The sequence below is a fragment of the Podarcis erhardii genome (assembly GCF_964252035.2).
Source record: "Podarcis erhardii genome assembly, chromosome: 12".
NCBI lineage: Eukaryota > Metazoa > Chordata > Lepidosauria > Squamata > Lacertidae > Podarcis > Podarcis erhardii.
Genome location: NC_138513.1, coordinates 23,425,354 through 23,449,873, shown reverse-complemented (window position 1 = coordinate 23,449,873; position 24,520 = coordinate 23,425,354). Strand labels below are relative to the sequence as shown.

At 44.7% G+C, this 24,520-nt stretch overlaps 1 protein-coding gene across 1 annotated transcript in view; it reads right to left on the bottom strand.

The window, feature by feature from the left end:
• The window catches only part of COL1A2 (collagen type I alpha 2 chain), a 57,893-nt gene that overhangs the window by 14,266 nt on the left and 19,107 nt on the right, over positions 1-24,520 (bottom strand). Inside the window, exons 13-37 of the mRNA XM_081881907.1 lie at positions 23,632-23,685; positions 22,122-22,220; positions 21,853-21,897; positions 21,646-21,744; positions 20,198-20,251; positions 19,954-20,061; positions 17,727-17,780; positions 17,515-17,613; positions 16,678-16,731; positions 15,358-15,456; positions 14,746-14,799; positions 14,319-14,372; positions 14,008-14,061; positions 12,597-12,650; positions 11,572-11,616; positions 10,469-10,567; positions 7,947-8,054; positions 6,784-6,837; positions 6,299-6,352; positions 3,411-3,464; positions 3,236-3,289; positions 3,031-3,138; positions 1,678-1,731; positions 1,526-1,579; positions 311-472 (exon numbers count right to left, since the gene is read on the bottom strand). Coding sequence (XP_081738033.1) covers positions 311-472; positions 1,526-1,579; positions 1,678-1,731; positions 3,031-3,138; positions 3,236-3,289; positions 3,411-3,464; positions 6,299-6,352; positions 6,784-6,837; positions 7,947-8,054; positions 10,469-10,567; positions 11,572-11,616; positions 12,597-12,650; positions 14,008-14,061; positions 14,319-14,372; positions 14,746-14,799; positions 15,358-15,456; positions 16,678-16,731; positions 17,515-17,613; positions 17,727-17,780; positions 19,954-20,061; positions 20,198-20,251; positions 21,646-21,744; positions 21,853-21,897; positions 22,122-22,220; positions 23,632-23,685 — 1,827 coding nt within the window. The remainder of the gene's footprint in view (positions 1-310; positions 473-1,525; positions 1,580-1,677; positions 1,732-3,030; positions 3,139-3,235; positions 3,290-3,410; positions 3,465-6,298; positions 6,353-6,783; positions 6,838-7,946; positions 8,055-10,468; positions 10,568-11,571; positions 11,617-12,596; positions 12,651-14,007; positions 14,062-14,318; positions 14,373-14,745; positions 14,800-15,357; positions 15,457-16,677; positions 16,732-17,514; positions 17,614-17,726; positions 17,781-19,953; positions 20,062-20,197; positions 20,252-21,645; positions 21,745-21,852; positions 21,898-22,121; positions 22,221-23,631; positions 23,686-24,520) is intronic.

Here is a 24,520-nt window from a genome sequence, read left to right as displayed (position 1 = left end):
ACGTCTGTATTTCTGAGAAATATGGCAAGAATGACTAACACAGCTTTGGCCAACCTGGTGCCTCTCTCCAGCTGTTATGGACTGAACTTCTATAAGCCCCAGGCAGCATCGCTGTGCTGGCTGGGGACAGACAGGAGTTGTAGTTCTGGAGGGCACTAGGTTGGTGAAGGCAGACCTAAGAACTGGTATTCAGGCATGACTGATCTGAACTGTTTTTAATCCTGAATTTTACCTTGCTGAACAATGGGTAATAATAATGATAATGAAAATGATAAAAAGGAAGGAAAATGAATTATTTGTAATAACTTACAGCAGCACCACTTTCTCCACTTGGACCTTTCTCTCCACTGAATCCAGGTGGCCCAACAATACCAGGTTCACCAGCACGGCCAACTGGACCAGTGTCACCACGTTGGCCTCTGATACCTTCTTTGCCAGCTGGGCCAGGAGGGCCAGGGGGACCAGTGATACCCTAGGGATAAAGTAGACAGGTAAATAAATGCCCATGGTTACATTGCTGGTGTAACCAGTTCACAGAGAGCAAAATATTAAACCAGATAGCAAAGAACTGACAAAAATTCTTGGTGATAAACAAAACGACAACAACAACACCACAACAACTAATCTTGGTGGTGGTGACTTTAACCATGCAGGATTACAACAAGCTTGTTCCTAAGGATCACATGAAATCAATTGACTCCTTTCGTTGAGGTTTCTACAGCAACGTTTTTCAGGTTTCCTATATACAGAGAACACTTTCCACACCGACTTGTCCAGTTGAGGAATTCCAGGAGCTCTGCCATAGAAATTTTACACATGGCGCAGGATTCTGGAGCATGTTCTAGCCAAGGATCAGTGGCATATGACATGCAAATGTGTACAAGAGAACTCCAGGAGCACACTTCAAATGAGAGCAAGTGTTAAGGAGGACAGGACGGGACAATATGGAGTAAAGAGTGAGGAGGGATGCTTACATCCCCCACCCCCGTAACTTTACAGGAAGCTGGTTAATCCAGCCCCTCTCCAGCCAAATGTTAAGGCAATATTTTTGCGAGGGAAAAGTAGTATGGAAATTTGTGGGTGGAAAAGCAATTTCAGGGAGGGGGATTTCAGATGAAAAGAGGCTGTTGGGGAAGGGTCAAGCAGCCTCCTACCCAAATTCCCTTCTTCCAGTGCTGCTTTGAGTAAAGGAGAGAGGAGTTTTCTTAGTCACATTCATTCATATGCACTGTATAGATCAGCCTCCTGCTAATCCAGGGTTTTGGGAAGACCTGTTGAGCCCAATTGTCACCATGTCATGTACTCAATGGCTGCATATTTGCTGAAGAAGGTTGGTAGTGATGGATAACTTTCAGAGAAGCTTGTCCACTATTTCAGATCTTCTTTTCAAACAACTGTTGACAAGGTTCCAAGAACCCCAGTTATCCAGGATTGTTCTTTGCAAAGAGGAAATAGAAGCACCAGACCCTTTATGTTTTCTACCTTGTTTAAATTTACAGATGGAGTGTTCTCAGTGGCTACTTACAGCAGGGCCAGGGGGTCCGGATCTTCCAGCAGCACCAGGGAAACCAGTGACACCCTGTTGGGGGAAAAAAGATCAATGAAGAGATCAGGACTTACAAGGACCAGCAGGAGGGTAGATGTAGGAGCATCAACATAATAAGTTTCTACACTTACAGGTGGACCAGAATCACCACGACCTCCAGTGGGACCAGCAGGGCCAACGGGACCCTATATACAAGAAGAAAGAGTAGGAAAAATTAAGATAAGTAGAGTACTGCAAAGTTCCAGCTGTCAAATATTGGCTTGATCATGATTGGAGTTAAAAATTAATGAAAGCTATGCTACTGACTTATTGAAAGGAGGATCAGACACTATTTCATACTCTAATGCAGGCATGGGGAACCATGTGGCCATCCTAGTGATGTTGGTGTTGGGACTCCAATGGCCAATGTGATGGGATGATGATGGGATTTGTAGTCCAGCAACACACTACTACTTTGTAACAGTAGTCATAACGTGGACAAGACACCATCCCAAAGTTGCTAACTTGGTTTTGAAATGTGTTGCCATTACCACTACCTCATACATGAGATAATTTTTCTAAGAACAGTGGTGGTTCATATACTACCAACCACAGGCAGAAAAATTAACATACGAGTTACAGTGTTCACTCAGTTGTTGTTGGCACCCATCTGTCTCAAGAGACAATAGAGGAGTGCGCCATCGGGGGTAAAGTCAAAATGTTGGGAAGTTACAGCACCTGCTGTGGCTGTAGAAACCAATATGGGAGAGACATGTTTTGTTGCAGCTGGGACAGATGAAGGCAGCTGGTTTCGCTGCACCATGGCATTTCTTCTCCCTGCACTCCTCCCAGCGGTCATTTCAGTTCATTCAGTACTCATAGACTCTTCAAAGTACTACTCTTCATTCAATGAATCAATGCTTATGATAATTGGATTATAAGTGATATACCAGGAGTGCTACTGTATGGCAAAACTCCTCTGGAAATACTGTACATACACAATCTACCTAGAAAGATGGCCACTGGTATTGGTTCCTTACCACCATCTTACCACTATCTATAGCATTTATATATTAACTCCTTGAAAATAGCTTATAAGGAAGGAGTAAGGACCACGTAGTTGCTGCTGGAATACAAGTCCCATCATTCCTGACCACTGGCCATGCTGGCAGGAGTTGATTGGAGCTGGAGTTCATCAACATCTGGAAGGCCACAGATTCCACACCCCTGCAAAGTTTACCTAACTCTGAATTCCTCCAAATGTAGTGCCAAACGCAATCCAGAATTTCATCCTTTTGGGAATGACATGCTTTGTTCCTGCTCTTTGGGAAATATCCTAGGCACTTCACAAATCAGCCTAACAGTAATTCTAGATTTGAACCATGCAAGCATTCTGCTTCACAGCTATGCAATAAGTTTATGGATGTAGCACTATGAAATCCAAAGAGACTACACAGTTTGATCAGAAGGTGAGGAGATTTTAATATAAAATTCATTTGACTTACAGCGGGGCCAGAGTTGCCAACAGACCCGACAGCACCTTGTGGGCCTTGTTCTCCTTTAGGTCCTCTCTGGCCTCTTTCACCTTTAGCACCAGTCTGACCAGCTGCACCCTTAAAAAGTCAAGAGGGGAGAAATGTTACTCAAAATACATTATAGCCCCAAACTATTAAAAACCATGTGAAAGCCAATATTTCCCTTCATACTTACAGGAGGGCCGGCAAATCCAGGAGGACCAGCAGGGCCAACCTCACCACGTTCACCCTATGGTAGGAGAGGAGAACCAACACACATCCCAGTGAGAAAAATTAATCGCCATTTCATATCAAAGGTTCCTAGAACCTGTTCATGTCACACTTTAAAAAGAAATTATTCCACTACTTACAGAACTTCCACGAGGACCAGCAGGGCCAGCGGGGCCAGCGGAACCGGCTTCGCCCTAAAACAAACACACAAAGGATTCGTGTTGCTAGGATACACACCAGGCCATCTTCTACTGCAAGTCTATGGCTGACGGAAGAAGCATCTACCCATCAGCCTCTTGGTGATCCACTGATGCAACTCAAACCATCAGGTGCCACAGGCAAGAGAGCAGGTGCATTGCAGCAGGGTGCCTTCAGAACAAATTGATCCCAATGGCTTGGGCATGAGAGCCGAGCCACAAACAAGGGATTGATCAATCAATCAATCAATCAATCAATCAATCAATCAGTCCCAAGGCACTTTTGGCTAGTTTGCCATATTTCATCTGCCAGATCCTGAACAAAACACATTCACTGCATTTTCTAAATGGATATGAGGAAGAAAGGTAAATTGAACTCATTGGTGTTCTGTTTAGGCCCTGTAAAAATGTGTTCTGTCCCCTTAAAGTATAGCCCAAACTCCTCATTGCCTCTAAGACAAAGCTAGTGAGAAGGGTGTGTAAATAGCAACAACAGAGTAGGCACAATGCCATCTTTTAAAATGTAATCCTTTCCCTCCAACATTTTTTTAACCATGCTTAACTTCTTTTCAATCAAATAATGGCCATGAATTCAAAGTGCCATGTTAAGGATGCGCAAGCGTTCTTTGCACTGAAGGCTCCTATGCCATGACAAAATGGTAGTTGTTTGCCTTGTGATCTTGGTGTCGGGGGAAGCTGCCGTTTGAAAAATGTAAGCCAAATAACATCTCTCTGGGTGCACCGTATGGAACCAGTTACACCATTCATTAGATTTCCAGTCATTGGTCTTGACCACAGATCTTAACAGATATAAAACCATACAGACACAGGTAAAAAGCCAGGTAGCCATGCAGCCTACGCTTATCACCCAAGAAGGGGGGGAAATAAAATAAAATCATGAAAAGTACAGTTCAAGCTTTCAATTTTAAGTGTGTTCAAGCAATTGTCCTTATAAGCCTCGGCCTGAAATCGCATGAGAGCAAGGAGCCCCAAATGGCCATCGTGCTCATGTGGGGGGGGGGGGGGGAAACAGGATGTCCTGTTTTTTCCAGGGCAGTTGATGCATATATTTTACTAGGGATGTAGGGATGTTCCCTCAAGCATTTCATTTCCTGGGGAATATTTACATCTTTAGGGAGTTTTCTGAATTATTCTTATTCTTATTATTATTCTTCTTATTATTATTTAGTTATATCCTGCCTTTTCCCCAAACTGGGACTCAAGGCAGCTTACGGATAAAATAGAAAAAGCTAAAAACATAGAAAAGAGAATCATTAAAAAGCAATTAAACACTAACAGAATTAAAACTAGATGGGCAGATCTATTAAAAATACAGATAACAACAACAATAAAAACAGCACAGCAACAGCACCTTCCTTAAAAACAGTCAGTTCCTAAAAGCCTGTTGGAATAGGAAGGTATTCACCTGCTGGTGGAATAACAACAAGGAGGGAGCCAGTCTAATTTCTATAGAAAAGTCTGAGAGCATAAATATGGATTAATCTAAGCCAGGGTGTTGACCCTGTTGCCTTCAAGATGTTGCAGTACTGCAACTCCCATCAGCCTCAGCCAGCACAGCCAGGGATAGAGCTGTAGTTCAGCAATATCTGGGGGTGACAGGTTTCCCATCCCTAATCAATGATTTAGGCTGCAATCCTATACCCACTTCTCTGGGAGCAAGACCCACTGAACTCTGTGTAGACGTGTGCAGGATTGCAGTGTTAGAGTTGAGTCAACTGAGCCTAGTGCAAGAATGGGGAACCTGTGGCCCTCCAGATATTTTTGGACTACAGATCCCATCATCCCTGACCATGATGGTTCAGGGTTATGGGAGTTGGAGTCCAAGAACATCTGTAGGGCCACAGGTTCTCCACCCCTGGCTTAGCAGATAGCATATTTGGCAAAACTGGATTCAAATCTTCACTCAACCTTTGGCTGACTGTGTTCTTATGGGCATGCCATTTATGTTTATTTCTCCATCTGTAAAATGGGACTATTAATAACCACAGATGGTGAATAAGATAATTACTAGGAGGCTCTTTGGACAGGAAGAAATGCTATAGGAATAAGCAGTGGTTTTTTCTGGGGGGTATGCATACCCCTAAACATTTTGTGAATCTTTGTACCTTTGTCTATTTACTGTATTTATTTTTCCAGATTTGAACTATAAAGTGATGATTTCCTTGAGTCAAAATGAGAGTACCCCTGAACATTTTTTTTAAGAAAAAAAGCACAGGGAATAAGGAAAAAATAGGATAAGACCCAATGCATAGGACGACACTGTAGGTATTGTTTTAACTTTCTCTGTTGTGTGTAACTTTTACCTACCACTAAGATATTTTAAAATATGAAGCGGATTATAAATGCTTTCACACAAACAAACATCTTGATATTTTCCCCATTGTGTTTTATTTGGATGCTGTAACATTGGAGGGGTGAATCTCACCCATGAGAAGCTGCCTTATATCACTAGATTGGTCCATTAGCTCAATACTGTCCACATTGACAGCCAGGAGATAGTTCAGTTGGCAGAGCATGAGATTCTGGATCTCAGGGCCGTGGGTTCAAGCCCCACATGGGCCAAAAGATCCCTGCATTGCAGGGGGCTGGACTAGATGACCCTCGTGGTCCCTTTCGACTCTACAATTGTATGATTCTGATCCAGGGATTCTGTGATCCAGGGTTTCAGGCAGGAGTCTTTCTCTAGCCCTACCTGGAGACGCATTGAACCTGGGACTTTTACATGCAAAACACATGCGATACCACTGAGCGATGGCTCCTTCCCATACTAAATGCAAGCCTGCTAAGCATCTGAAAAGTCTGCCACTTACTCTTTCGCCAGTACTTCCAGCAGGGCCAGGAGCACCAACTGCACCAGGAATACCCTGAAAAAATCAAGCAGAATTACAGGTTTAAATCTAGGGTGCTTTTTCTCCCCATGTTAAACCCACACCAGAAGAAAATTATCCAAGCTATGGACAATTGCACAAATGATAAAACGACACATTTAGTTTTTGTTTTTTAAAAGGTTTTGTATTGTTTTTAGTTTTCTTAATCCAGCATCAGAAATCAATGTAATAGTTGTCCAAACAAATTGCATTAACTTCCTTAATAATACCAGTGATGTATTTTCAAGATCTTCAGTGATCTAAACTTACTTCAGGCCAATATCACTGAAGGTTAAGGGTCTGGGTGCAGAATTAATGGGCTATGTATTGGGACCTAAATCCAATTATTTTTCTCTCCCCCTCTTGATTACTAAAAGGACTGAAGGCTTGGCTCCTAGGAAATAAAGCAATTTAAGAAGTATACTTACCCGTGAACCATCTCTTCCTGAAGTTCCAGCTTCTCCTCTGAAGCCTGTTGGACCCTGAAATGAAGCGGGAGACAGCATGAATTCTGAGTCTCACTGTCTAATTCAGAGGCTTTCAACCTTTTTGAGTCCACGGCTCCTTTGACCAACTACATTCTTTCTGTGGCACCCCTGTGGGGCTCAGGAGCCCAGTTATTTCACCCTTTGCCTGCAGAGCCGGCAGCCCCTCACCCTTTTTCAAACACCCTCTGTTGTGGAGTGTTCCCTTAGCCCTCCCCCCTCTCCTTGGGAGTCCTCTATTATTTCCTTATTTTCATTTTTCATGTCTGTTGCGTCTTTATTTTTTTCCCCTTCGCAACTACCAGTGCTCTGGGTTGCCAGTGGAGGTAAAAATCCTCTTAGTTGTGTCTTCTGCAGATGGAAAAACAAACACCCCTATTTTTCTCCATTTTTACTGAATCCATAAACCAGACAATTCTAATATCAACGCCTGGAAAAGAAATTGGATCCACACTAACAAGAGAGTTGAATGTTACAAACACAACCCAAAATACCTCCCAGTGAACCCAGTTCATCAAATAATTATTGCTAGCTCCCTCAAGATCATCTAATATTTTTTATTTTAAAAATCATGAATAACATTATGAAATGAATTTTAAATGTAGTCAGCAGAAGGTATGCTTTTGTAGACAGGAATGGAAGTGTTTAGCATTTTGCCATTACTATATTCCCCACTAAGCCAATTTCTTGCAGATGCCTATGATGTAGCGTCCCTGGAAAACAGTGTCTCACTCACATATGTACTCAGCTTTGGGCCTTGATAAACTAAACCAGAATAATAATAAATTAATTGACAGAATTAAACTTGCGGATCACTTATTACACAGAAGGTTTCCAAGTGACTTGCCGCATATGATTCTAAGCCAGGAAAACTGAGCCTAAGACTTCATACTCCAGCACAAGTGCTTAAAATGGGGTATCTTGATTACTATAGCTACTCAGGGACCGAACCTGGGGTCATCAGCTTACAGAGCATGGGCAGTACCACTGAACAGCCACAGCCTTTCCCCACCAAGGAAGACCTTGCAATTAAAATACACCAGGGGCGACTTTGCGGATGTGATGAATTGTTGGTCAGGAATCAGATTGCCTCTTATTGGCCTTACCTTTTCGCCTTTGCCTCCTGGGACGCCAGCAACACCTCTCTCGCCAGGCATTCCACTGGGACCAGCTGGGCCTGGGGTACCAGCAGCACCAGCGGCACCAGGTTCGCCCTAGGAGAACAGGAAAAGAAAGATTCAACCTTCAAGAGCCCTAGGGGGAAATGAGCCACATGCTTCATTGTGCTGCCTGCGAATAGCTGCTTGTTAGTATTCTGAAAGGTACTGCATTTCTGAATACTGCTGGGGGAAAATACTCTCTGCAGTGGCCGCCCAGGAGTGGAGGTGATGTTTCTTATCCCGTGACATTCAAACGATCCATTCTCCAAACATGCAGGTAAAAGCAGCTGAATACATCCTAAGCAGAAATGTCTGGTTTGGGATAGGTCTGATAAAAGTGGGTCAATTTGGAGGATGTCTTCTGGGTGTTCAAAAGTAACCTGATATGAGATTCACTTCATTATCATCTTGGCAGCATCAAGGGATGCCAGGAACCATGTGAATTATATTTTCCAAGAGTTGTATCTAACTAAGCTATACTCACCATTGAAATTGATGGGCCTAAGCTGGTCATGCCCTTTATTTTTATTGGGTCTTCTCTGAATAGGAATAACCCCTGAATAGCTCAGTCAGCAGAGCACAAGACTCTTCATCTCAGGGTCATGGGTTCAAGCCACACGTTGGGTGAAAGATTTCTGCATTGCAGGGGGTTGGACTAGATTACCCTCATGGTCCCTTGCAACTACGATTCTAAGAAATCTATGGAACATTGGATACAAGCATGGGCTGTCTGTCATCCCTTCAGCGACATCCAGGGCTTGAAACCTGATGGGCAACTGGCAATACCTTTCTGGAGACCCCTGTGTACTGCTACCACCCCTCAATTTGTTTAAGGGTTAGAGAAACCAAAAATAGATCCATTACAGGTTGACCAGGACTCCAGATCCAGAATCAACAGGCAGGGTAGAAATTTGCAGAAATCCATCACAGAGCATCCCTGTACATGTCTGGACTCTGCCTCATCACAAATGCTGCAGTGAAAAGTGTCATCCTAACAGGGGTGTAGGGAAGGCCCCAGGTGCCATCATGGAGGGGGGGGGGGTGACAAATTATCAAGGAACAATTACTGCCCTACTAGGGCGGTTCATAAATAACTTTTTTTTAAAAAAAATGCCTGCTCCAAAGTTCTTATCTTACTACACTAGAGATTATACAGCTACTTATGAAATTTCATGCATATCAGTTAATATCTTGACCCTCCTCCACGAAAATAGCTGTTTACTTGGCCGTTTTCCTATGTCATGAAGGCTGAACTTTCAACAAAGCCTTTGCTAGACTCTTTTCAGGCACCTGCTAAAAGCATTCTTCTTTAGGCAAGCAAACCTAGATGCTTAGGAAGTTGAAGTAATTTTAATCTTAATATTTTAGCTTTTGTATGCTTTAAAGCAAGGTTGTTAATTTTTCTGATTTTACTGCTGTGGTGTTTTTTTCTTTTTTCTTTTGGTAAACCACTTTGCAGGTTTTTTAAAATAAATTTTATTAAATAAACAAACAATAAATATAAATAAAATAACACAAGCCAAAACACAATCCATCCTGTAGATTTAAGTATCTGTCCATAGTCGCCTACTTGTTCTCAGAGGCTCTGAATCCACAGTTCCTTGTAAGAAAATATGAAATAATGTAAAACCATTTTTGCAGGCAAAACACACACACACACACACACACACACACACACACACAATGTGTGTGTGGGGCGGGTGAGACAAGAATTTTTTTGCACCGGGTACTACCTGACCTTCCTACACCCCTACATCCTAAAGCAAGAACTAGTAAGTATATATGAAGCTGCAACTATGCCAGTAGACAAAAGCAGAAGAAAAGGAAGGCTCAGTCCCTGATCTAGACAAAGCCACATGACTGACAAGCTCCAGATGCATAATGAGGATTCCAGGCCATGTTCATCTAACAGCATCCTACCCAACCCCTACGCAACAACTTTATTTGAAATTTAAGATAATGTTCTAAAGCACCTATTAATACCAAATAAAAAGCTGCTACTCTGTCAACAGCAGGCTTGTTGACAAGCTCTTGAGTTTGCCTATGGCGGGTTCTCTGAATCACAGGTGCCCTTTCTAGAACAAGGGTGGTGAGCACCTAGCCCTTCAGATGTTGTATTACAACTCCCTTTATCCTTGATGATTAGCCTTGCTGGCTGGGACTGGTGGAACCTGCAGTCCAACAACATCTGGAGGCCCACAGGTTGCTCATTCCTCTTTTAATACTTCTCACAACAAAGACAAGTGACTGATGCCTAAGCCAAAAATACCCCTATGTTACCACTGCACCATTCGCCGATAATACAAGATCTTAAAGGCAGCAAAGCAGCAGACTGTTGACATGCTACACGCACCAGGCACACATGTATATATGGGAGGTTTCCATCAGGCTCCGGCTAAGCGCTTGCATCAAGGAGATGACACTGCCCTCCCCAGGATTTCAGAAAAATAGCACCCCTTTTGCCTTACCTTGTTACCATCAGTTCCTGGTGGGCCGGATGGGCCACGGCTTCCAATGGAGCCTACAGGACCTACAGCACCACTTTGACCTGGAAGACCACGCTCACCCTGGAGGAAGAAGATGGGCCAGAAGTGAATTGGAATCCAGAGGCCTTGAATTTGGATAGCAAGCTTAGCATTTAGCACTGAAGCCTGGAAGATGTTAGTGGTACCACCAACAAATGCTATTTTTTTGCTTCTTCGCTCATACATAGCTGATGAATGGGACCTAGGCTTAAGGGCAGGCCTTGCTCTTCTGCAGGAGTCCTGCATCTAAACAAGAACTCAGAGTGCTGCTCTCTAGATGCAGACATATTGTTGACATCCCAGTTCCAAAGACACCGAGACAGAAGGAAGTCCCATTGGTTTCCATGGGACTCACTTCTGAGCCAGAGTGCTTAGGAGACTATCCCTTTACTTGGCTTTATCTCTTGGTCCAGAATTCAGTTCCTCCTTGTCAATATAAGGACATCAACTTGCAACTCTGCATATCCTATGCATTTTATGCATGCATGCTATATTCATGCAATATTTTACAATTTGATAATGCACTATGCATGCCATACATGCATATATAAATTATACTGGACACCGAACACATTAATAACACTTAACAGATGCAGCTTTAACCGTATTATCTCAACATGTGTGTTGCTGTCCTCTGTACAAATCTTCAGAAGGTGAAAATGTGGTTTAGTGTATTGTAGGTGGAAGACTGGAAATGGCAGCCTTTCCCCTTGGGAGATCTTCCACAATGGAGATGAGGCATAGGAACCCAAGAAGCTGCCTTATACAGAGTTAAGCCATTTATCTCAGCAGTGTCTACTCTGACTGGGAGCAAACCTCCAAGGTTTCAGACAGGGGTCTTCCCCAGCCCTATGTGGGATTGCACCTATGAAATTCTGCATGCAGAGCATGTGTGTTACCACTGAGCTGTGGTCCTTTCTCCCAAACAGAAACCCACCCCAATAGCAGTGGTTATTCAAGGGTATTCTGAACGCATCTTTCTTAGTTCAAATGCAGGTATTGCAGACTTTAGGAACAAAGCAAAGCACAGTGAAAAATAAACTTACTCTTGGACCAGCAGGACCAGCAGGACCGAAATCACCATGAAGACCCTATGCACAAGAGAAAGAGAGAGACAGGTTACGCTTAACTTTAAACGTGTTTTCCTTACTGTCATTTTAAGAATTATTATAGCTACCGACTGAGGTTATTTCAATCCAGTGAGATAAAAAAGGAGATGCACATTTTGATCTCAAAGCTATGGTGCAGCAGAACATAGGGCTCAAGCCACAAGAGAGAATTTGACTCTGTTGTTGCGTTCCTTCTCATTCTCTCTTGCAGGTTGGCAGACAACCCCACAGGGTTGTTGTGAGGATGAGGAAGGGACCAGTCATGCACACCACCATTGGAGTAATGGTGGGATAAAAAAAACCAACCAATGACCAATAAAGAAGACATATATTTTAAATATGTGTGTATTCACAGGAAGGGGGGGAGGGAATCTACCAGTTTAACCGATTAAGTGGCCATATTTCTAAGGGTAAAATGTGGTTGTTGTTTTGTTTTGTTTTTTTACAAGAGTGTTTTCCGTGCTGCACACTGTGTTATCCATATTCACAAGCCAAAAAACAAAGGAGCCAAGGATGTCCAGTTGGCTGGAGCAACTCAGGGCAGGTACACTGAATCAAATTAACTTCCCCCTCAGTTCGAGAGGGGATGTCAGACAAACTATGCCGAAATATTCCTACAGTGTGCTGTAAGCACTGACCATGCTGCCTTAGGGTTACATCAGGGAAAATGTAAAGGGCCATTGCTAGAACCACAGCACAGGGACTGCTATGGAGCTTGTCCCTACAGAGACACAAGGGAGCCAGAGACATTCCCTCATGTCTCTTTAGAGGAAGTATGCCAACCTGCTTTTCTCCCGGCCACATTGGACACCTGCGTATGACAGGTGGGCAGCATGATTTCTCTCACTGCGGTTAGACAGGCACAGACTTTCTCTCTGTTACCCTAACAAGATTTGGGGCACTGCATTTGTGTGGTTCAGAAAAAAACGCATCTTATCCATAAATGTATTGTGTTCAATTACCCTTTCGCCTGGTTTGCCAGCTTCACCAACTGGGCCTGAGGGACCTGGAAGACCCTAAAACAAAAAGAAACAGATGGTAATAATCAAAACCCACAATCCTTTTGTGTATTATGAAAAGTCACAGGTGAGCCTGTGCAAAAGTATTAGTAAACACAGTCTAAAATGTGAGGGCTCTTATGCCTCACAGGCTTCATTCAAGATACAGGAACACAGGACACTGACTTCCTGTCAGAGCGTTGGTCTTTTTAGCTCAGTATTGTCCACATTTATACTAGCAGAAGCTCTCCCAGGTTTCAGGCAGGGGACATTCCCAGTCCCATCTGCAGATGCTGGGGACTGAACACGGGATATTCTGTATAGGCAACTCCCCGTTTATGAGGGGGGTTATGTTGCCAGGCACCCGTGTGTTTAAGTAAAATCGCATGTGTTGGGAGCACAGTTGAAAAAGCCTGCAAACATCCTCCAAACCACCTTGCTCAAACTCTAACTCTCCACAGGCCTCAAAGGTCCTGCGGTTGTGCTTGCAAAGGCTTGTGGGATTGCTAGTTGCTGTTTTTATGCCATTTTGCCATTTCCGCATTCTTTCAGGGCTGTTTTTGCCCCTTTGTGTCCCACTTCTGGGTTCCTGTGCACCGTCACACATGCCTTGAACACACATAATTGGGGAGTTGCCTGTACAAAATCCACATGGACTGAAACATCTATGGATTACTATTGCTGTTCTCTGCCCAAACCAACTTTTGATCGTAATTTGAGTGGTAAGCCTCAGATCTTAAAACAGCTCTTCCCTTCACTGAAGTGCATTATACAGATTTTCAGGATGACTCCCTTATATGAAAACCAAGCCATGTGCAAGACAACTCCTTGCAAGACCACATTAAGAGATTCTTAAGAAAGATGTGGGTTAAATCAATTCAAATTATCTACCACTCCTGTTTTCGTACACTAAACACATTTATACTCTGTGCCTTGTGCACTGTATAAGCCAAGACATACTGAAATGCTTCTGATCATTTGTTCTTAGCACAGTTTCCAACTGCAAACAGTGCAAAATCTGCGTTAACATTAGCTAGTAAGAAAGACCATATTTGTTTAAGGAGAGCAAGGGATGCAAATTTTGGCCTCTGATCCTGACCGGGACACCAAGGGCCACTGAGATGCTGCCTCCCAGGAGCATCACTGTAATGGGGAGAGCAACATAACCCCACCTATCAGCCACTGAAGGAGCAGTTGCTCCAATCCTTGCTTTCCTCATCCCTTCCCATTCCTTTTTCCTTTTCTGCTGTGTTTATTAGATTGTGAACTTGTGCACAGAGACCCTCTTATGTTTTAATGTGTGTACAGTGCTTAAAATGTTTCAGGCACTTGTTAAATAATAATATTTATCATCATCCTCACCACCACCACTTACTTGGAAGCCAGGAGCACCAGCTGGGCCAGTTTCACCTTTAGCACCAGGGTTGCCCTAGAAGAATTAAAAGAGAATAAAAATAAGCATCCAATGCATGGCTAGACAGCTCTCTTCCCCCCCCCCCAACTTTTTTTCTGTATTAAAATCAAGGAAGTTCAATGGCCACAATGAAATAGGCAACTGTCCCCCTGCAAAGCTACCCAAAGAAAGGCACATGGAGATCAGTGCCCTCCATTGAAGTTAATGGGCAGATACAGGTAGTGGAACTCTGTGTTTGTGTCAAAGGTTAACAATGATGATCATGTACTTACAACAACACCAATTGGTCCTTGAGCACCGTTATTTCCCTCGGGACCAGGAGCACCCTACAATAACAGAGGGATGAGTTACGTAAGATATGGACAATATACGCCATGTTTGTTATTTTCCTAAAAATAAAATGGCATCACCTTAGCTGACTATCTATTTAATGGACGAGGTGTTCCCTCCATGAGATGTAATCCAATGACTTTGAACACTGGTACCATGTAGAAGCTAACTTATGGCATGTGTACACATACACAGGCACACAAACACATTCCTTGCTTGCACACAACTGTTTCATTTTGCATTGAAAATGGAAGATAATAGACAGGTAGACAGGTAGTATAGCCCTCCCTTAGAGGTTGGCAATTCCTGTACAGATCCTGCTCTCTTAACTAAGGCATGTTCATTGGGACATAAGATAGTTGCACATACCCGTTGGCCAGCAACACCAACATGGCCTCTGTCACCAGGTTTGCCAGGCTCACCCTACGGCAGAAAGAAAAGAACATGAAAACAAGATTAGAACAAACATCAACTACGCTCAAGTTCCTTTATTTGGGCTGATGCATCTCTTCTATTTCTGAAGACCCACTTGTGCTCTCTGAGACTGGAGTCAGTGCCGGGGGGGGGGGTGGTACCATAAATGGGTACCTGTTGAGGTCCCTACCCTGGCCAATGAGAACTAGACTTGCTGCCCCTCCTACTTATGGTTCCCACCTGTTTGCTCACAAATCCCGTCCCAGAGGGAACAGGCAAATGTCTAGTGACGGCAGGAAGCACGAGAAGAAGCAGTTCTCTCCCCAGGAAGCCAGCAGGTCCTCCACCAAGGGCATTGTGCCTAAGGACCTTCTCCCCGACCCCAAACCTGGGCAGGGCATTGATATGAACTGTAACCTTACACTAGCACTATAGTGCCATCACTCTGGTATTTGTTGCTGGGTTACCAGAAAGATTAACACAAGGACATGAAGTTGGAGTTGCAGACAATTTCTCATGCTACCAGGCTGTTATATGGTGGTACCCCCCAAGCTCCATTGCACTTACATTGGGACCTTTAGGTCCTGGGAATCCAATGATGCCAGGTTCACCTCTTGGACCAGCGGGACCAATTGGGCCAGGTCTACCATCAGCACCAGCCAGACCCTAGAGGAGGGAAACAAACCACATTGATTTTATCCTAGGTATATTGCTTGACCTCCACTGAGAGCAGCACACTTCCAATGAAGACATTATATCTATATTGCATATCAATACATTACATATCAATATCATGATGCTGTAGACTATATTATACCTATGCTATAGATGCTATATTACATATCAATATCACGATGCAACCTAGCCTCTAGACTCACCCTCTTTTTCTTCCCAGACCTACAACAGCCTGATGTTATTGGGTTCCCAACTCCCAAGACCATTGGCCATGTTGGCTGTGGATGATGGGAGTTGTAGTCCAACAACATCTGGAAGACACCTGACCTGGTTGAGGAAAGCTGGAAAAGGGAGAAGTTCTGCTGCAGGCCTGTGTTCAGAGGCCTGTCTGGAAGCTTCTGTGAAACCATTTTAATAAACCAGCACCTGTGCAGAGCCTGAATCAGTAGACAAGGTTCAACAGACACCGCAGTGATGATTTCCTAAACTGGCCTGTACTTGGGCCTGGGATGGCAGAACGGCTTTGAACACGGGAATGTCCCAGGCTCAGACTCTGGGCTCACCAATGATCTCTTGAGAAAATTGCTCAGGGACTTGCAGGATGTTGATGAGTGTGCACCTGGGAGAGGGGACCAGTGAACTGTACCAGCCAGGAGGCAACAGTCGGAGGCAGTGGATGCTTCAGAGAGGGAGGGTGGAACACAGGATGGGTTGGAAGAAGAGAAGGAAGAGGCAGGTTGGGCAAGTGAGGAGCTGTGTGTGCTGCCCCACCCTCACTTTCACCACTGTCTCCCAGAACCAGGAGGGGATTGAAGAGGGACGATCAGAGACAACTTCTAGGCAGATGTAGTCTCAAGGTTGTGTGGACACAGCCTGTCGAGCAAGGCACATAAACTGGTAGAGAGGGAGTGCCCCCTTGTTGCTGCAACTGCTCCAGAGATCACAGAGCAGGGAATAGTTGCCTGGACTCTAGACTGGTGTGTGTGGGTATCTGGAACGATAGAAACTACTAAGTGTCCACTTTTGACAATATTGTGTTAGCGATCTACTATGTGCATTCCTTTGCCTAGGGAGCACCGTGACACCAGGCTAAACAGGATAAAAATGTTATAGAACACAGCTGTGGACATTACTTATAAATCTATAACTGTTAACTAAAATCTACATTTTAAAAAAGTGATATATTTGTAGGGTAAAGTGTGGGCTACTTACAGGAAGACCTTCTTTGCCAGCAGGGCCTGGGCTTCCAGATTGACCAGGGAGACCCTAAAAAGCACAGACGTTTCATCTTAGTATCATCTTTGAAATTATTTCAAACAGGAATGTTTTGCATTTTTAAGTGAATGGGCCTCATTTTCAACCCAGCAACGTGGATCAGATTGTAATTATCTTCCAATTTAGCGCTTCTCCAAATTTTGCGTTTTTGGCTCAAAAAATGCATTGAAATGCTTGTTTTAGGATAAAATGTGCACTGCCAGGTTCACCTCGTGGACCATCTAGACTTTTTAAACAGATTAATGGAGAAATGGGCTGGAATTGATTTATCAATGAACACGACAGAAATTGATGCAGACTGGAAGTAGTAACAAGCGATTGACAGAGCAGTCTATCTACCAATTAAATTCATGTTTACTGGGAAATGTCCATTTTGAACTCATTGGGATTTCCTCCCAAATCACAGTGCAATCCTACACATGTTTCGTAAGCAGGTATGTATAGGGCTGCACATTACCTAAGCTCATTGTGCTTAACCCCAGGTAAGTTAGGATATGGGTGCAACCCAAATATCCACTGCAGCCTTAGTCTCATATCTGTATAATGGGAATACGAATAATCTCACAACATGGTCATGAGAGTTGAATATAGTGATGAATATAAAGTTTTCATAACCAAACATTACTAACCATCACCATAAATCATACTGCATATTTTAAATGGACCATTTTTTAAATGCAAGCATTACTGGAGGTGGAAGGGAAACCCTCTATTTATTTGGATGCTGCTGCCTTGCAACGTCACACGATCCTCATCCTCACCCTTGATACTTACTCTTGCACCCATGAGACCAGGTTCACCGGGGCGTCCAGAATCACCATTGGGACCTTTAGCACCAGCAGCACCAGTAGCACCACGATTACCAACAGCTCCCTACAGAGGAGAAACGAACCCACAACCAGCTCCAATCAGAGGAAGCAACAACGGCAAGAAGAACATCTCTTCAAAAGAAAGAAAAGAAGCAGCAGAAGGAGAAGGTAGCTTACCATCACACCAGCTCTGCCATCAGCTCCAGGGAGACCACGAGATCCAGGAACACCCTACGAAGGAAAAGAACACACAAATATCTGGTCAGAACAGAAGAGAGAGTTTTAGCCAACAGGCAAAGGCAAGGCTTGCTACAGCTAAGGATTTACAAAGGAATGCTTGGCATTTGTGGTGGCATCGGGGCCTCCTGAGGAAGCAACTTTTCCTTCGCTTAATAAAAATAGTTGAGCTGGGCACATACGCACCCAATGGCTGGAGTAAAGCCAAAATAGGATGGTATCTCAGGGGCTTTTGCTGCCTTTCTTCACTTGCAGCTCTGTCCTCCAACACCTTAGTGGCACTCCTCACCCTCCCCAGCACCCGCTGCGTAAGGTGACTGCCTCACCCTGCCCAATGATAGGGCTGGTCCACGAGAGGGATTCCAGTGGTCTTTAGAGGCTGCTGTAGAGCCCAATAAAGAGAATGGCAAGCTCTCAACTGGAATGGCAGGTACCATTTCAAGAAGGCCAATATAGCTCTGGGACCAGAGCAGGCGGAAGCATCCCTCACAATTAGATTTATCAAAAGGGATGCAACTGTGCTCTGTGACCTTAGGTTCACCTGCACATTAAGCCAGTTTTGACAGGTCCATGTCTCAGTCTTGATCAATATCGTTGAATTTATAGTGGCAGATGAAAACTGATAAAGCAGACCAGGTGCAAAACAACCTGGGACAGCCTTGTGGATATGATGAGGCTACCTTCACTACCTGACATTATCCTGCAATGACCATAATGTGTGTTGCCGGGAACAGTATCAAGGCGCTGTCATCAGTGAGCATGTAGACTGTGAAAATGAGCTAACCACCAAGGCCTTCAGGACTTTTACAATGCACTGCAACGCAGGCCCACAAGACAAAAGGAATGGTTTATCCCAATGGGGGGAAATCAGGACCAATTCACCCATTCGATTTATCCACTAGAGGAAGCATTCCTGCTAAGTGATCTCTTATGCCTCAGCATCCATGGAAAAATAATTTGTGAACATGTGCATGCAAATTGCTTCTTCTTCCAGTGCTAGATCTGGAGATTGGCAATATGCAGCTTTGGCAAGGAACAGTTTTTCCTGTAAAACACAGTAAGTTTCCACTGCTATGCAGGCACAGAGATCACACAGAGGACTGATCCAATGGCTAGAAAATACAATGTGCAGCTAAGCTGTCACTGTCGCAAGAGTGGGTTCTAGATCTCTCCCAGATTCTAAGTCCAGCCCCCAAAGGAACAACTGAACAAAGTTTCAGCAAAATTCAGCGTGTCATGAGAAGTGCTGATTAGCATGCAAAAATTAGCCCTACTGTGTCCCCAATGCACCAAGTTCTAAAGAAGCAAAAAGCCCATTGACACAATTTTAATTGAACAATCATATATTCTCAATTCATTGTTCATTATCCTCATTTACTACTGCTGCTGCTACTACACGTTGGCAGCTAGTGATTTATTTATTTTTACAAAAACCACAATTAGTTTGAAAATATTCCAGGACGTTGGATATCTAGCTGAGATGCCGCAGCTGAACTCTTGCTTAAGGCTAAAAGAATGGCCTTTGTCAGAGCAGGCCCTCTGGTAGCCCAGCACTGACTACCACATTGGAGAGAGACTGGGGTCTCAGGTAGTGCCTTCTCCTAGCCCAGCTACTTGGAATACTTTAACTGGAACCTTAGGTCCTCTACAGACCCAGGATGTGCTGCCTCCATCAAGCCATGACCTCCCCACGTATGCACATACATTGGAACATTGTCTGGTGTAGACAAGAATGCCCCTCCAAGCACAGGTAGGCGTAGTCATGTTAATCCCATAGAAAATTAGGAAGCCACCCTAAATACCAAGTCAAACTATTTGTTTGCCTGGCCCAGTTCTAACTACTCTGACCACCACCAGCAGCTCTTTAGGATCTCAGGCAGAGGAAGGTCTTCCACCTGTTACCTGATCCTTTCACTGGAGATGTCCTGGATGGAAAATGGGGCCTTCTGCATGAAGAATTAACATGTATATTCAGCCCAGTACCAATTATACTTCAGTTGGTAGAGCATGAGACTCTTGATCTCAGAGCTGTGGGTTCAAGCCCCACACTGGGGAAATATTCCTGCGTGGCAGTGGGCGTGCCTTCCAACTCCATGTTCTACCTCTGTGGAATTCCCTGGTGTTTTCTATTGGGTTGGGTTTTTGTTTCCTTTTGCAGCACACTTACTCTTAAACCTGCAGATCCAGGTGCCCCAGTCGAGCCAGGCTCGCCGTTGGAACCCCTCTTGCCTTCCTCACCACTTGGGCCAGCAGGGCCAGCAGGGCCGGAAGCGCCCTGTCGGGTAGGAAAGAGAGCAAAACAAGCCACCATTTTGAGAAACAGGCTGCATGATGGGGGGGGGGGGGAGGACAGAATCAACAGTGATTTCCACCAAATAGATAGCAGTGCTTCATGCAGTAAAGATACTCACAGGCTCTCCCTTGTTACCGGTCTCTCCCTTGGATCCAGCGGGGCCAGGTTCACCCTGGAGTCAAACAGAACAAGAGATCCCAACAGTGAACACTATGAATTTACACACACCTTTGTTTTTCTTCTTCTGAACATCTGGGCTGCAAAGTTATCCAAGCAACTAAGAACTGCAGCAAAACAGCCTAGCAGCAGCACCTCATGCAACGATACTCCCCAAACAAGTCTGTACATGCCCACTCAAGAGTTGGTTCCTACTTAAATCAATGGGTCCCCCCCCCACCTTACAGGTAACCGGATATAGGATTGCAGTGTCAGTCATCCAAACTGGGCTGTTCCAGGCCCAGATTTGTGCTTGAATTATTGGGAGGGGGATGAAACCCATATGTCTCACTCCCCAAATCATCCCATTACCCTGTAGCCTTACAAACAGTAGCTGGCACAGAATGCAAGACGGCCAGGCCTGCTCTGTCTCCCTTGCCCTGCCCCTGGTCATCTGAGCACTGGCTTGGATGGTGTGTTTATTAGAGGAAGGGAATAATCAATGCAGTACAATAGGGGAATAAGCTGTGTCCAGTTCTATGTTAATAAGCAGTTACTAATTCACATCTGACTTAAGTCATGGACATACTTCATGGCTCCAGTATTCTCCCCAATATTGGTCTCCCTTACAGAGCTGCTATAAGGATTGCCACTGTAAGAACAATTCTTTCATTGGCAAAGTTGACATAAAAGAGAGAATCTGCAGCAGTGACTGTTATTGGCATTAGACATTAACAGCTTGGTGCAAAACTGCACTAGACCAACAGAAGGCAAAATAACCCCAGACATTTTATATTATCAGACACCGCTTCACACTTGGTTGGATATTAACCATGTAGCAATGGTGCCAAATGTTCTAGCAAGGGCATCGGGCAACTATGTGCCAGCCAGGGAGGCCTAAAGTCAGAGCAAGCCCAGATGCTGGCAGGCAAGACCAGTATCTTAAGTACGAAGGCAACTTAGACACTAAAACGATGCCCTGCTGGCCTTTGTGGAAGCCACATACCCCCCTGGGGACTGTGGAATTGGAAGGAAGCATCCACTGGCCTCTGCCACTGGACAGGAGACCAAGGATCACTGGGGAGGCTGCACTGCCTGCCCCCGTCTCCCAGGAAGAACATCATGGCAATGAGAGGACCAACCTGGCTTATCGGCCAGATAAGGAGCAGCTTCAGGGGGTGGGTTGTTCCCTCCCTCCAGTTCCTGGGGCTGGAGAGCAGAGGAATAAAGGCTGCTGGGTTGTGCACGTGTGTATTAGTGTGTAGCTGCATGATGGGTGGTTTGGGAGAAACCTGCTGTTTGTAAGCTGCTTTGATAATCACTTGACTGAAAGGCAGACCATGCATTGTCAAAAACACAGGACCCATAAATTGCAAAAAGGAGGCATATACGGTAGATAGCATCACTTACAACAAGTCCTCTAGCTCCAGCAGCACCAGCGGGGCCAGCAGCGCCAATCATACCACGGGGACCAGGCAGGCCAGGAGCACCAGCTGGACCGGGAAGACCCTGCCCAGAAAGGAGAGAGGAGGAGGAGAACACATGTCACAACTCTCCTCTGTAGCGCCACAGAAGCTTTTCCTATGGGACAATCCAGTTTGATGCCTGCATACTTACAGCTGCGCCTTTAGCACCATTAATGCCGTTGTTACCAGGGTTACCCTAAGAGAGAGAGAAAAGGATAATGTTAGGTTTTAAATATATATGATCACCTGCTCATTTTATCTAGGCATATTGGTTTAGGTGTGTGTGTGTGTGTGTGTGCGCGCGCGCGCAAATCGCTTAGATGTTTCTTTATGCCCCAGCGACATATATAAACAAAATAACTGAAAAGCAGATGCAAGGAACCACATTCAACGGTAGCAGAAGTTTCAAGGGTAACTTACTGGAGGGCCAACAGGACCGGAAGCACCAGGGAGTCCAACTTCACCACGAGGGCCAGCAGGACCAGAGGGACCCGTGTTGCCAGCAGAACCAACTTCACCCTGTTTGGGAAGAGAGGATGTGTGTGGTGAGTGCTGAGTGTTCGGTGTATGGTTCATTTCAGCACTTATTAAACCTATACTACTCTAATCAGGCTTAAAACAAAAACAAAACAAAGATAACATCCCCAGTGTGGCTGTCTCTGTTAAGATGAGCACCAGATAGTACTGTAATCATGATCCAGTTGCAGCAAATAGTTCAGCAAAAGAGAAGATATGCTAGCCCTGTTGCTATTATTATTTATTTTACAATCCTTACATTTGAGTTTGGATCATGTGATGCATTGCATCGAGGTGGATTTAGGGCAGGGTGAGTAGTGCAGCCGCTCTGGGGGTGCAGCCAAGAAGGGTGCCTTCTCAAAGCCTGGCAAGCACTTGCCCTGCTTTGGAAAGGAGGTGTTAGGGCTCTGACAGGGCCCTGGAGTCCTCCTGCCTCCTTACAAAGGCAGGGGAAGTGCCTACTGGGCTTTGGGAAGGAGGTGAAAGGGCTCTAGGGCCCTGCCAGAGCCTCACACTTCCTTCCCAAAGCTCGGCTTAAGCCTGTGCCCTCGCACAGGATGGCATATTACCCAGGTCTGACCCTGCGTACTGGCATATGCAGGCTTTTGTGGATCTACAACATCCATATGAAGAGATCATATGCTGTGCCAATGCCGCAACATTAGACTTCCTGACAGAAAAGCAAGTGCTTTATCTTTCTCTCTAGCTAGGCGCACAATTTCGTTACTGCCCATCTTTGCCTGGCTATTACAAACTGACCCAATCATCATGATCACTAGAACTAGTTCAACAAGAAATAATTTCATCTGCAATTTCCGCACATGCCATTAATTTTTCTTGCTTACAGGAGGGCAAACGCAGTTATGCGAATCTATCCTAAGTGAACAGCTAACCACTGATTCCCCCCCACCAATGGTTTGGGGAAAACATCACCAAACATCTCCTCTAATGCAAGATGTATATTTTTGGCATAGGGATAGGACCAGTTCTGTTTCTCTGCTGTTTGGTCCAGCAAAGTCTTACATGAGCTGAAATGATGATTTCCCCCAAACCCCCTTCTTTGCCCTCCACACTGCTTACCAGAGGATGCCCTAGTTCTCTGGAGCAGGGGGCTGCAGAGAGAAGGAGGAATTGGCAAAAGACCACTTTTCCTCCTTTCCACTAATGCATGCTGCCTTGTGACAGTGGAGGGACACCACTAGATACAGCCCACTGTGTGGAACAAACCAAATAGCATTACACTTTTGCATTTCTACTGCTATTTGATTAGTTTAAAGAAAACTACAAATGGTCACTGTGAATGTTTGTAGGTGGGAACAACCTGTATTCTTCTCATTGTACAGCTAAAGCATTGCTTGGTTTGAAAACATTTCATTGAGCATCTGTGCCTGAGGGGGCGGAATATAGGTCATACCTTGGCTCCGGGAGCACCTGAGAATCCTGGAGCTCCAGCAGCACCCATGGGACCCTGTGAAAATAAAGAAAGAAAAATCCTTCAAGATCTGCAGGTGCAAGTAGTAGGCTGAGAAGGAGACAAAGGAAAGAGACCAGGCTATAGGAATCAATGACCAGGATACATCTCATGGGATCCTGAAGCAGCAAAGTGGATTGCCTATATGACAACAGACTTGAGTCCTAGAACAAGGTTTGAATCTGATCTTAGAGCCAAACACATTAAAATGTCTCCTTGCATTTTGGCACGCCAGTGCCCCCAAAGCAGGCCTGCAAAATGTGGGACCCCTGCCAGGTTTTCCCAGCCCAGGGAGGTGGCAAGGCAGGAGGTTTCATCACTCTCAGTTCTGACGTTTTAATCAGAACGTGCCATTTCCATCATTCCCTTTATATCTGATGTTCAGGCATAAGTGCTGCTGCTTATATAGGCAAAACAGTACCATATCTGCACACAAAGGAGGAGAATAGCAGGGGGAGATCTTGAGGTCTGCAGAAGTACCTCCAACCCATCCCCCACACCAAAAAAACAACAACCAGGAAAAGGACCCTGGGTAGGAGGAGGGAAAAAAATCCACTGAGGACTGAGCATGTTCACTGGGCACAAAATGCCAAAGAAGGGGAAATAGCTCAATACGTAGCTTGCTATGTCCATCATAAGAGGTGCCAGGGCATCACTGCTGTCATTACAAGCATTGCTTCTGGGCAAATGCACCTCTGTGTGTGCATGGCTCTAGAAACAAGAATGCCTTGTGCCTCTGTTTGGCCTTCCCTGAGCTAAGAACCATTTTAAAACCTTTAAGGTAGAATAAAGGTTGTCCTTGCTGCTTCTCTGTTTAACATGCTTGCCTAGC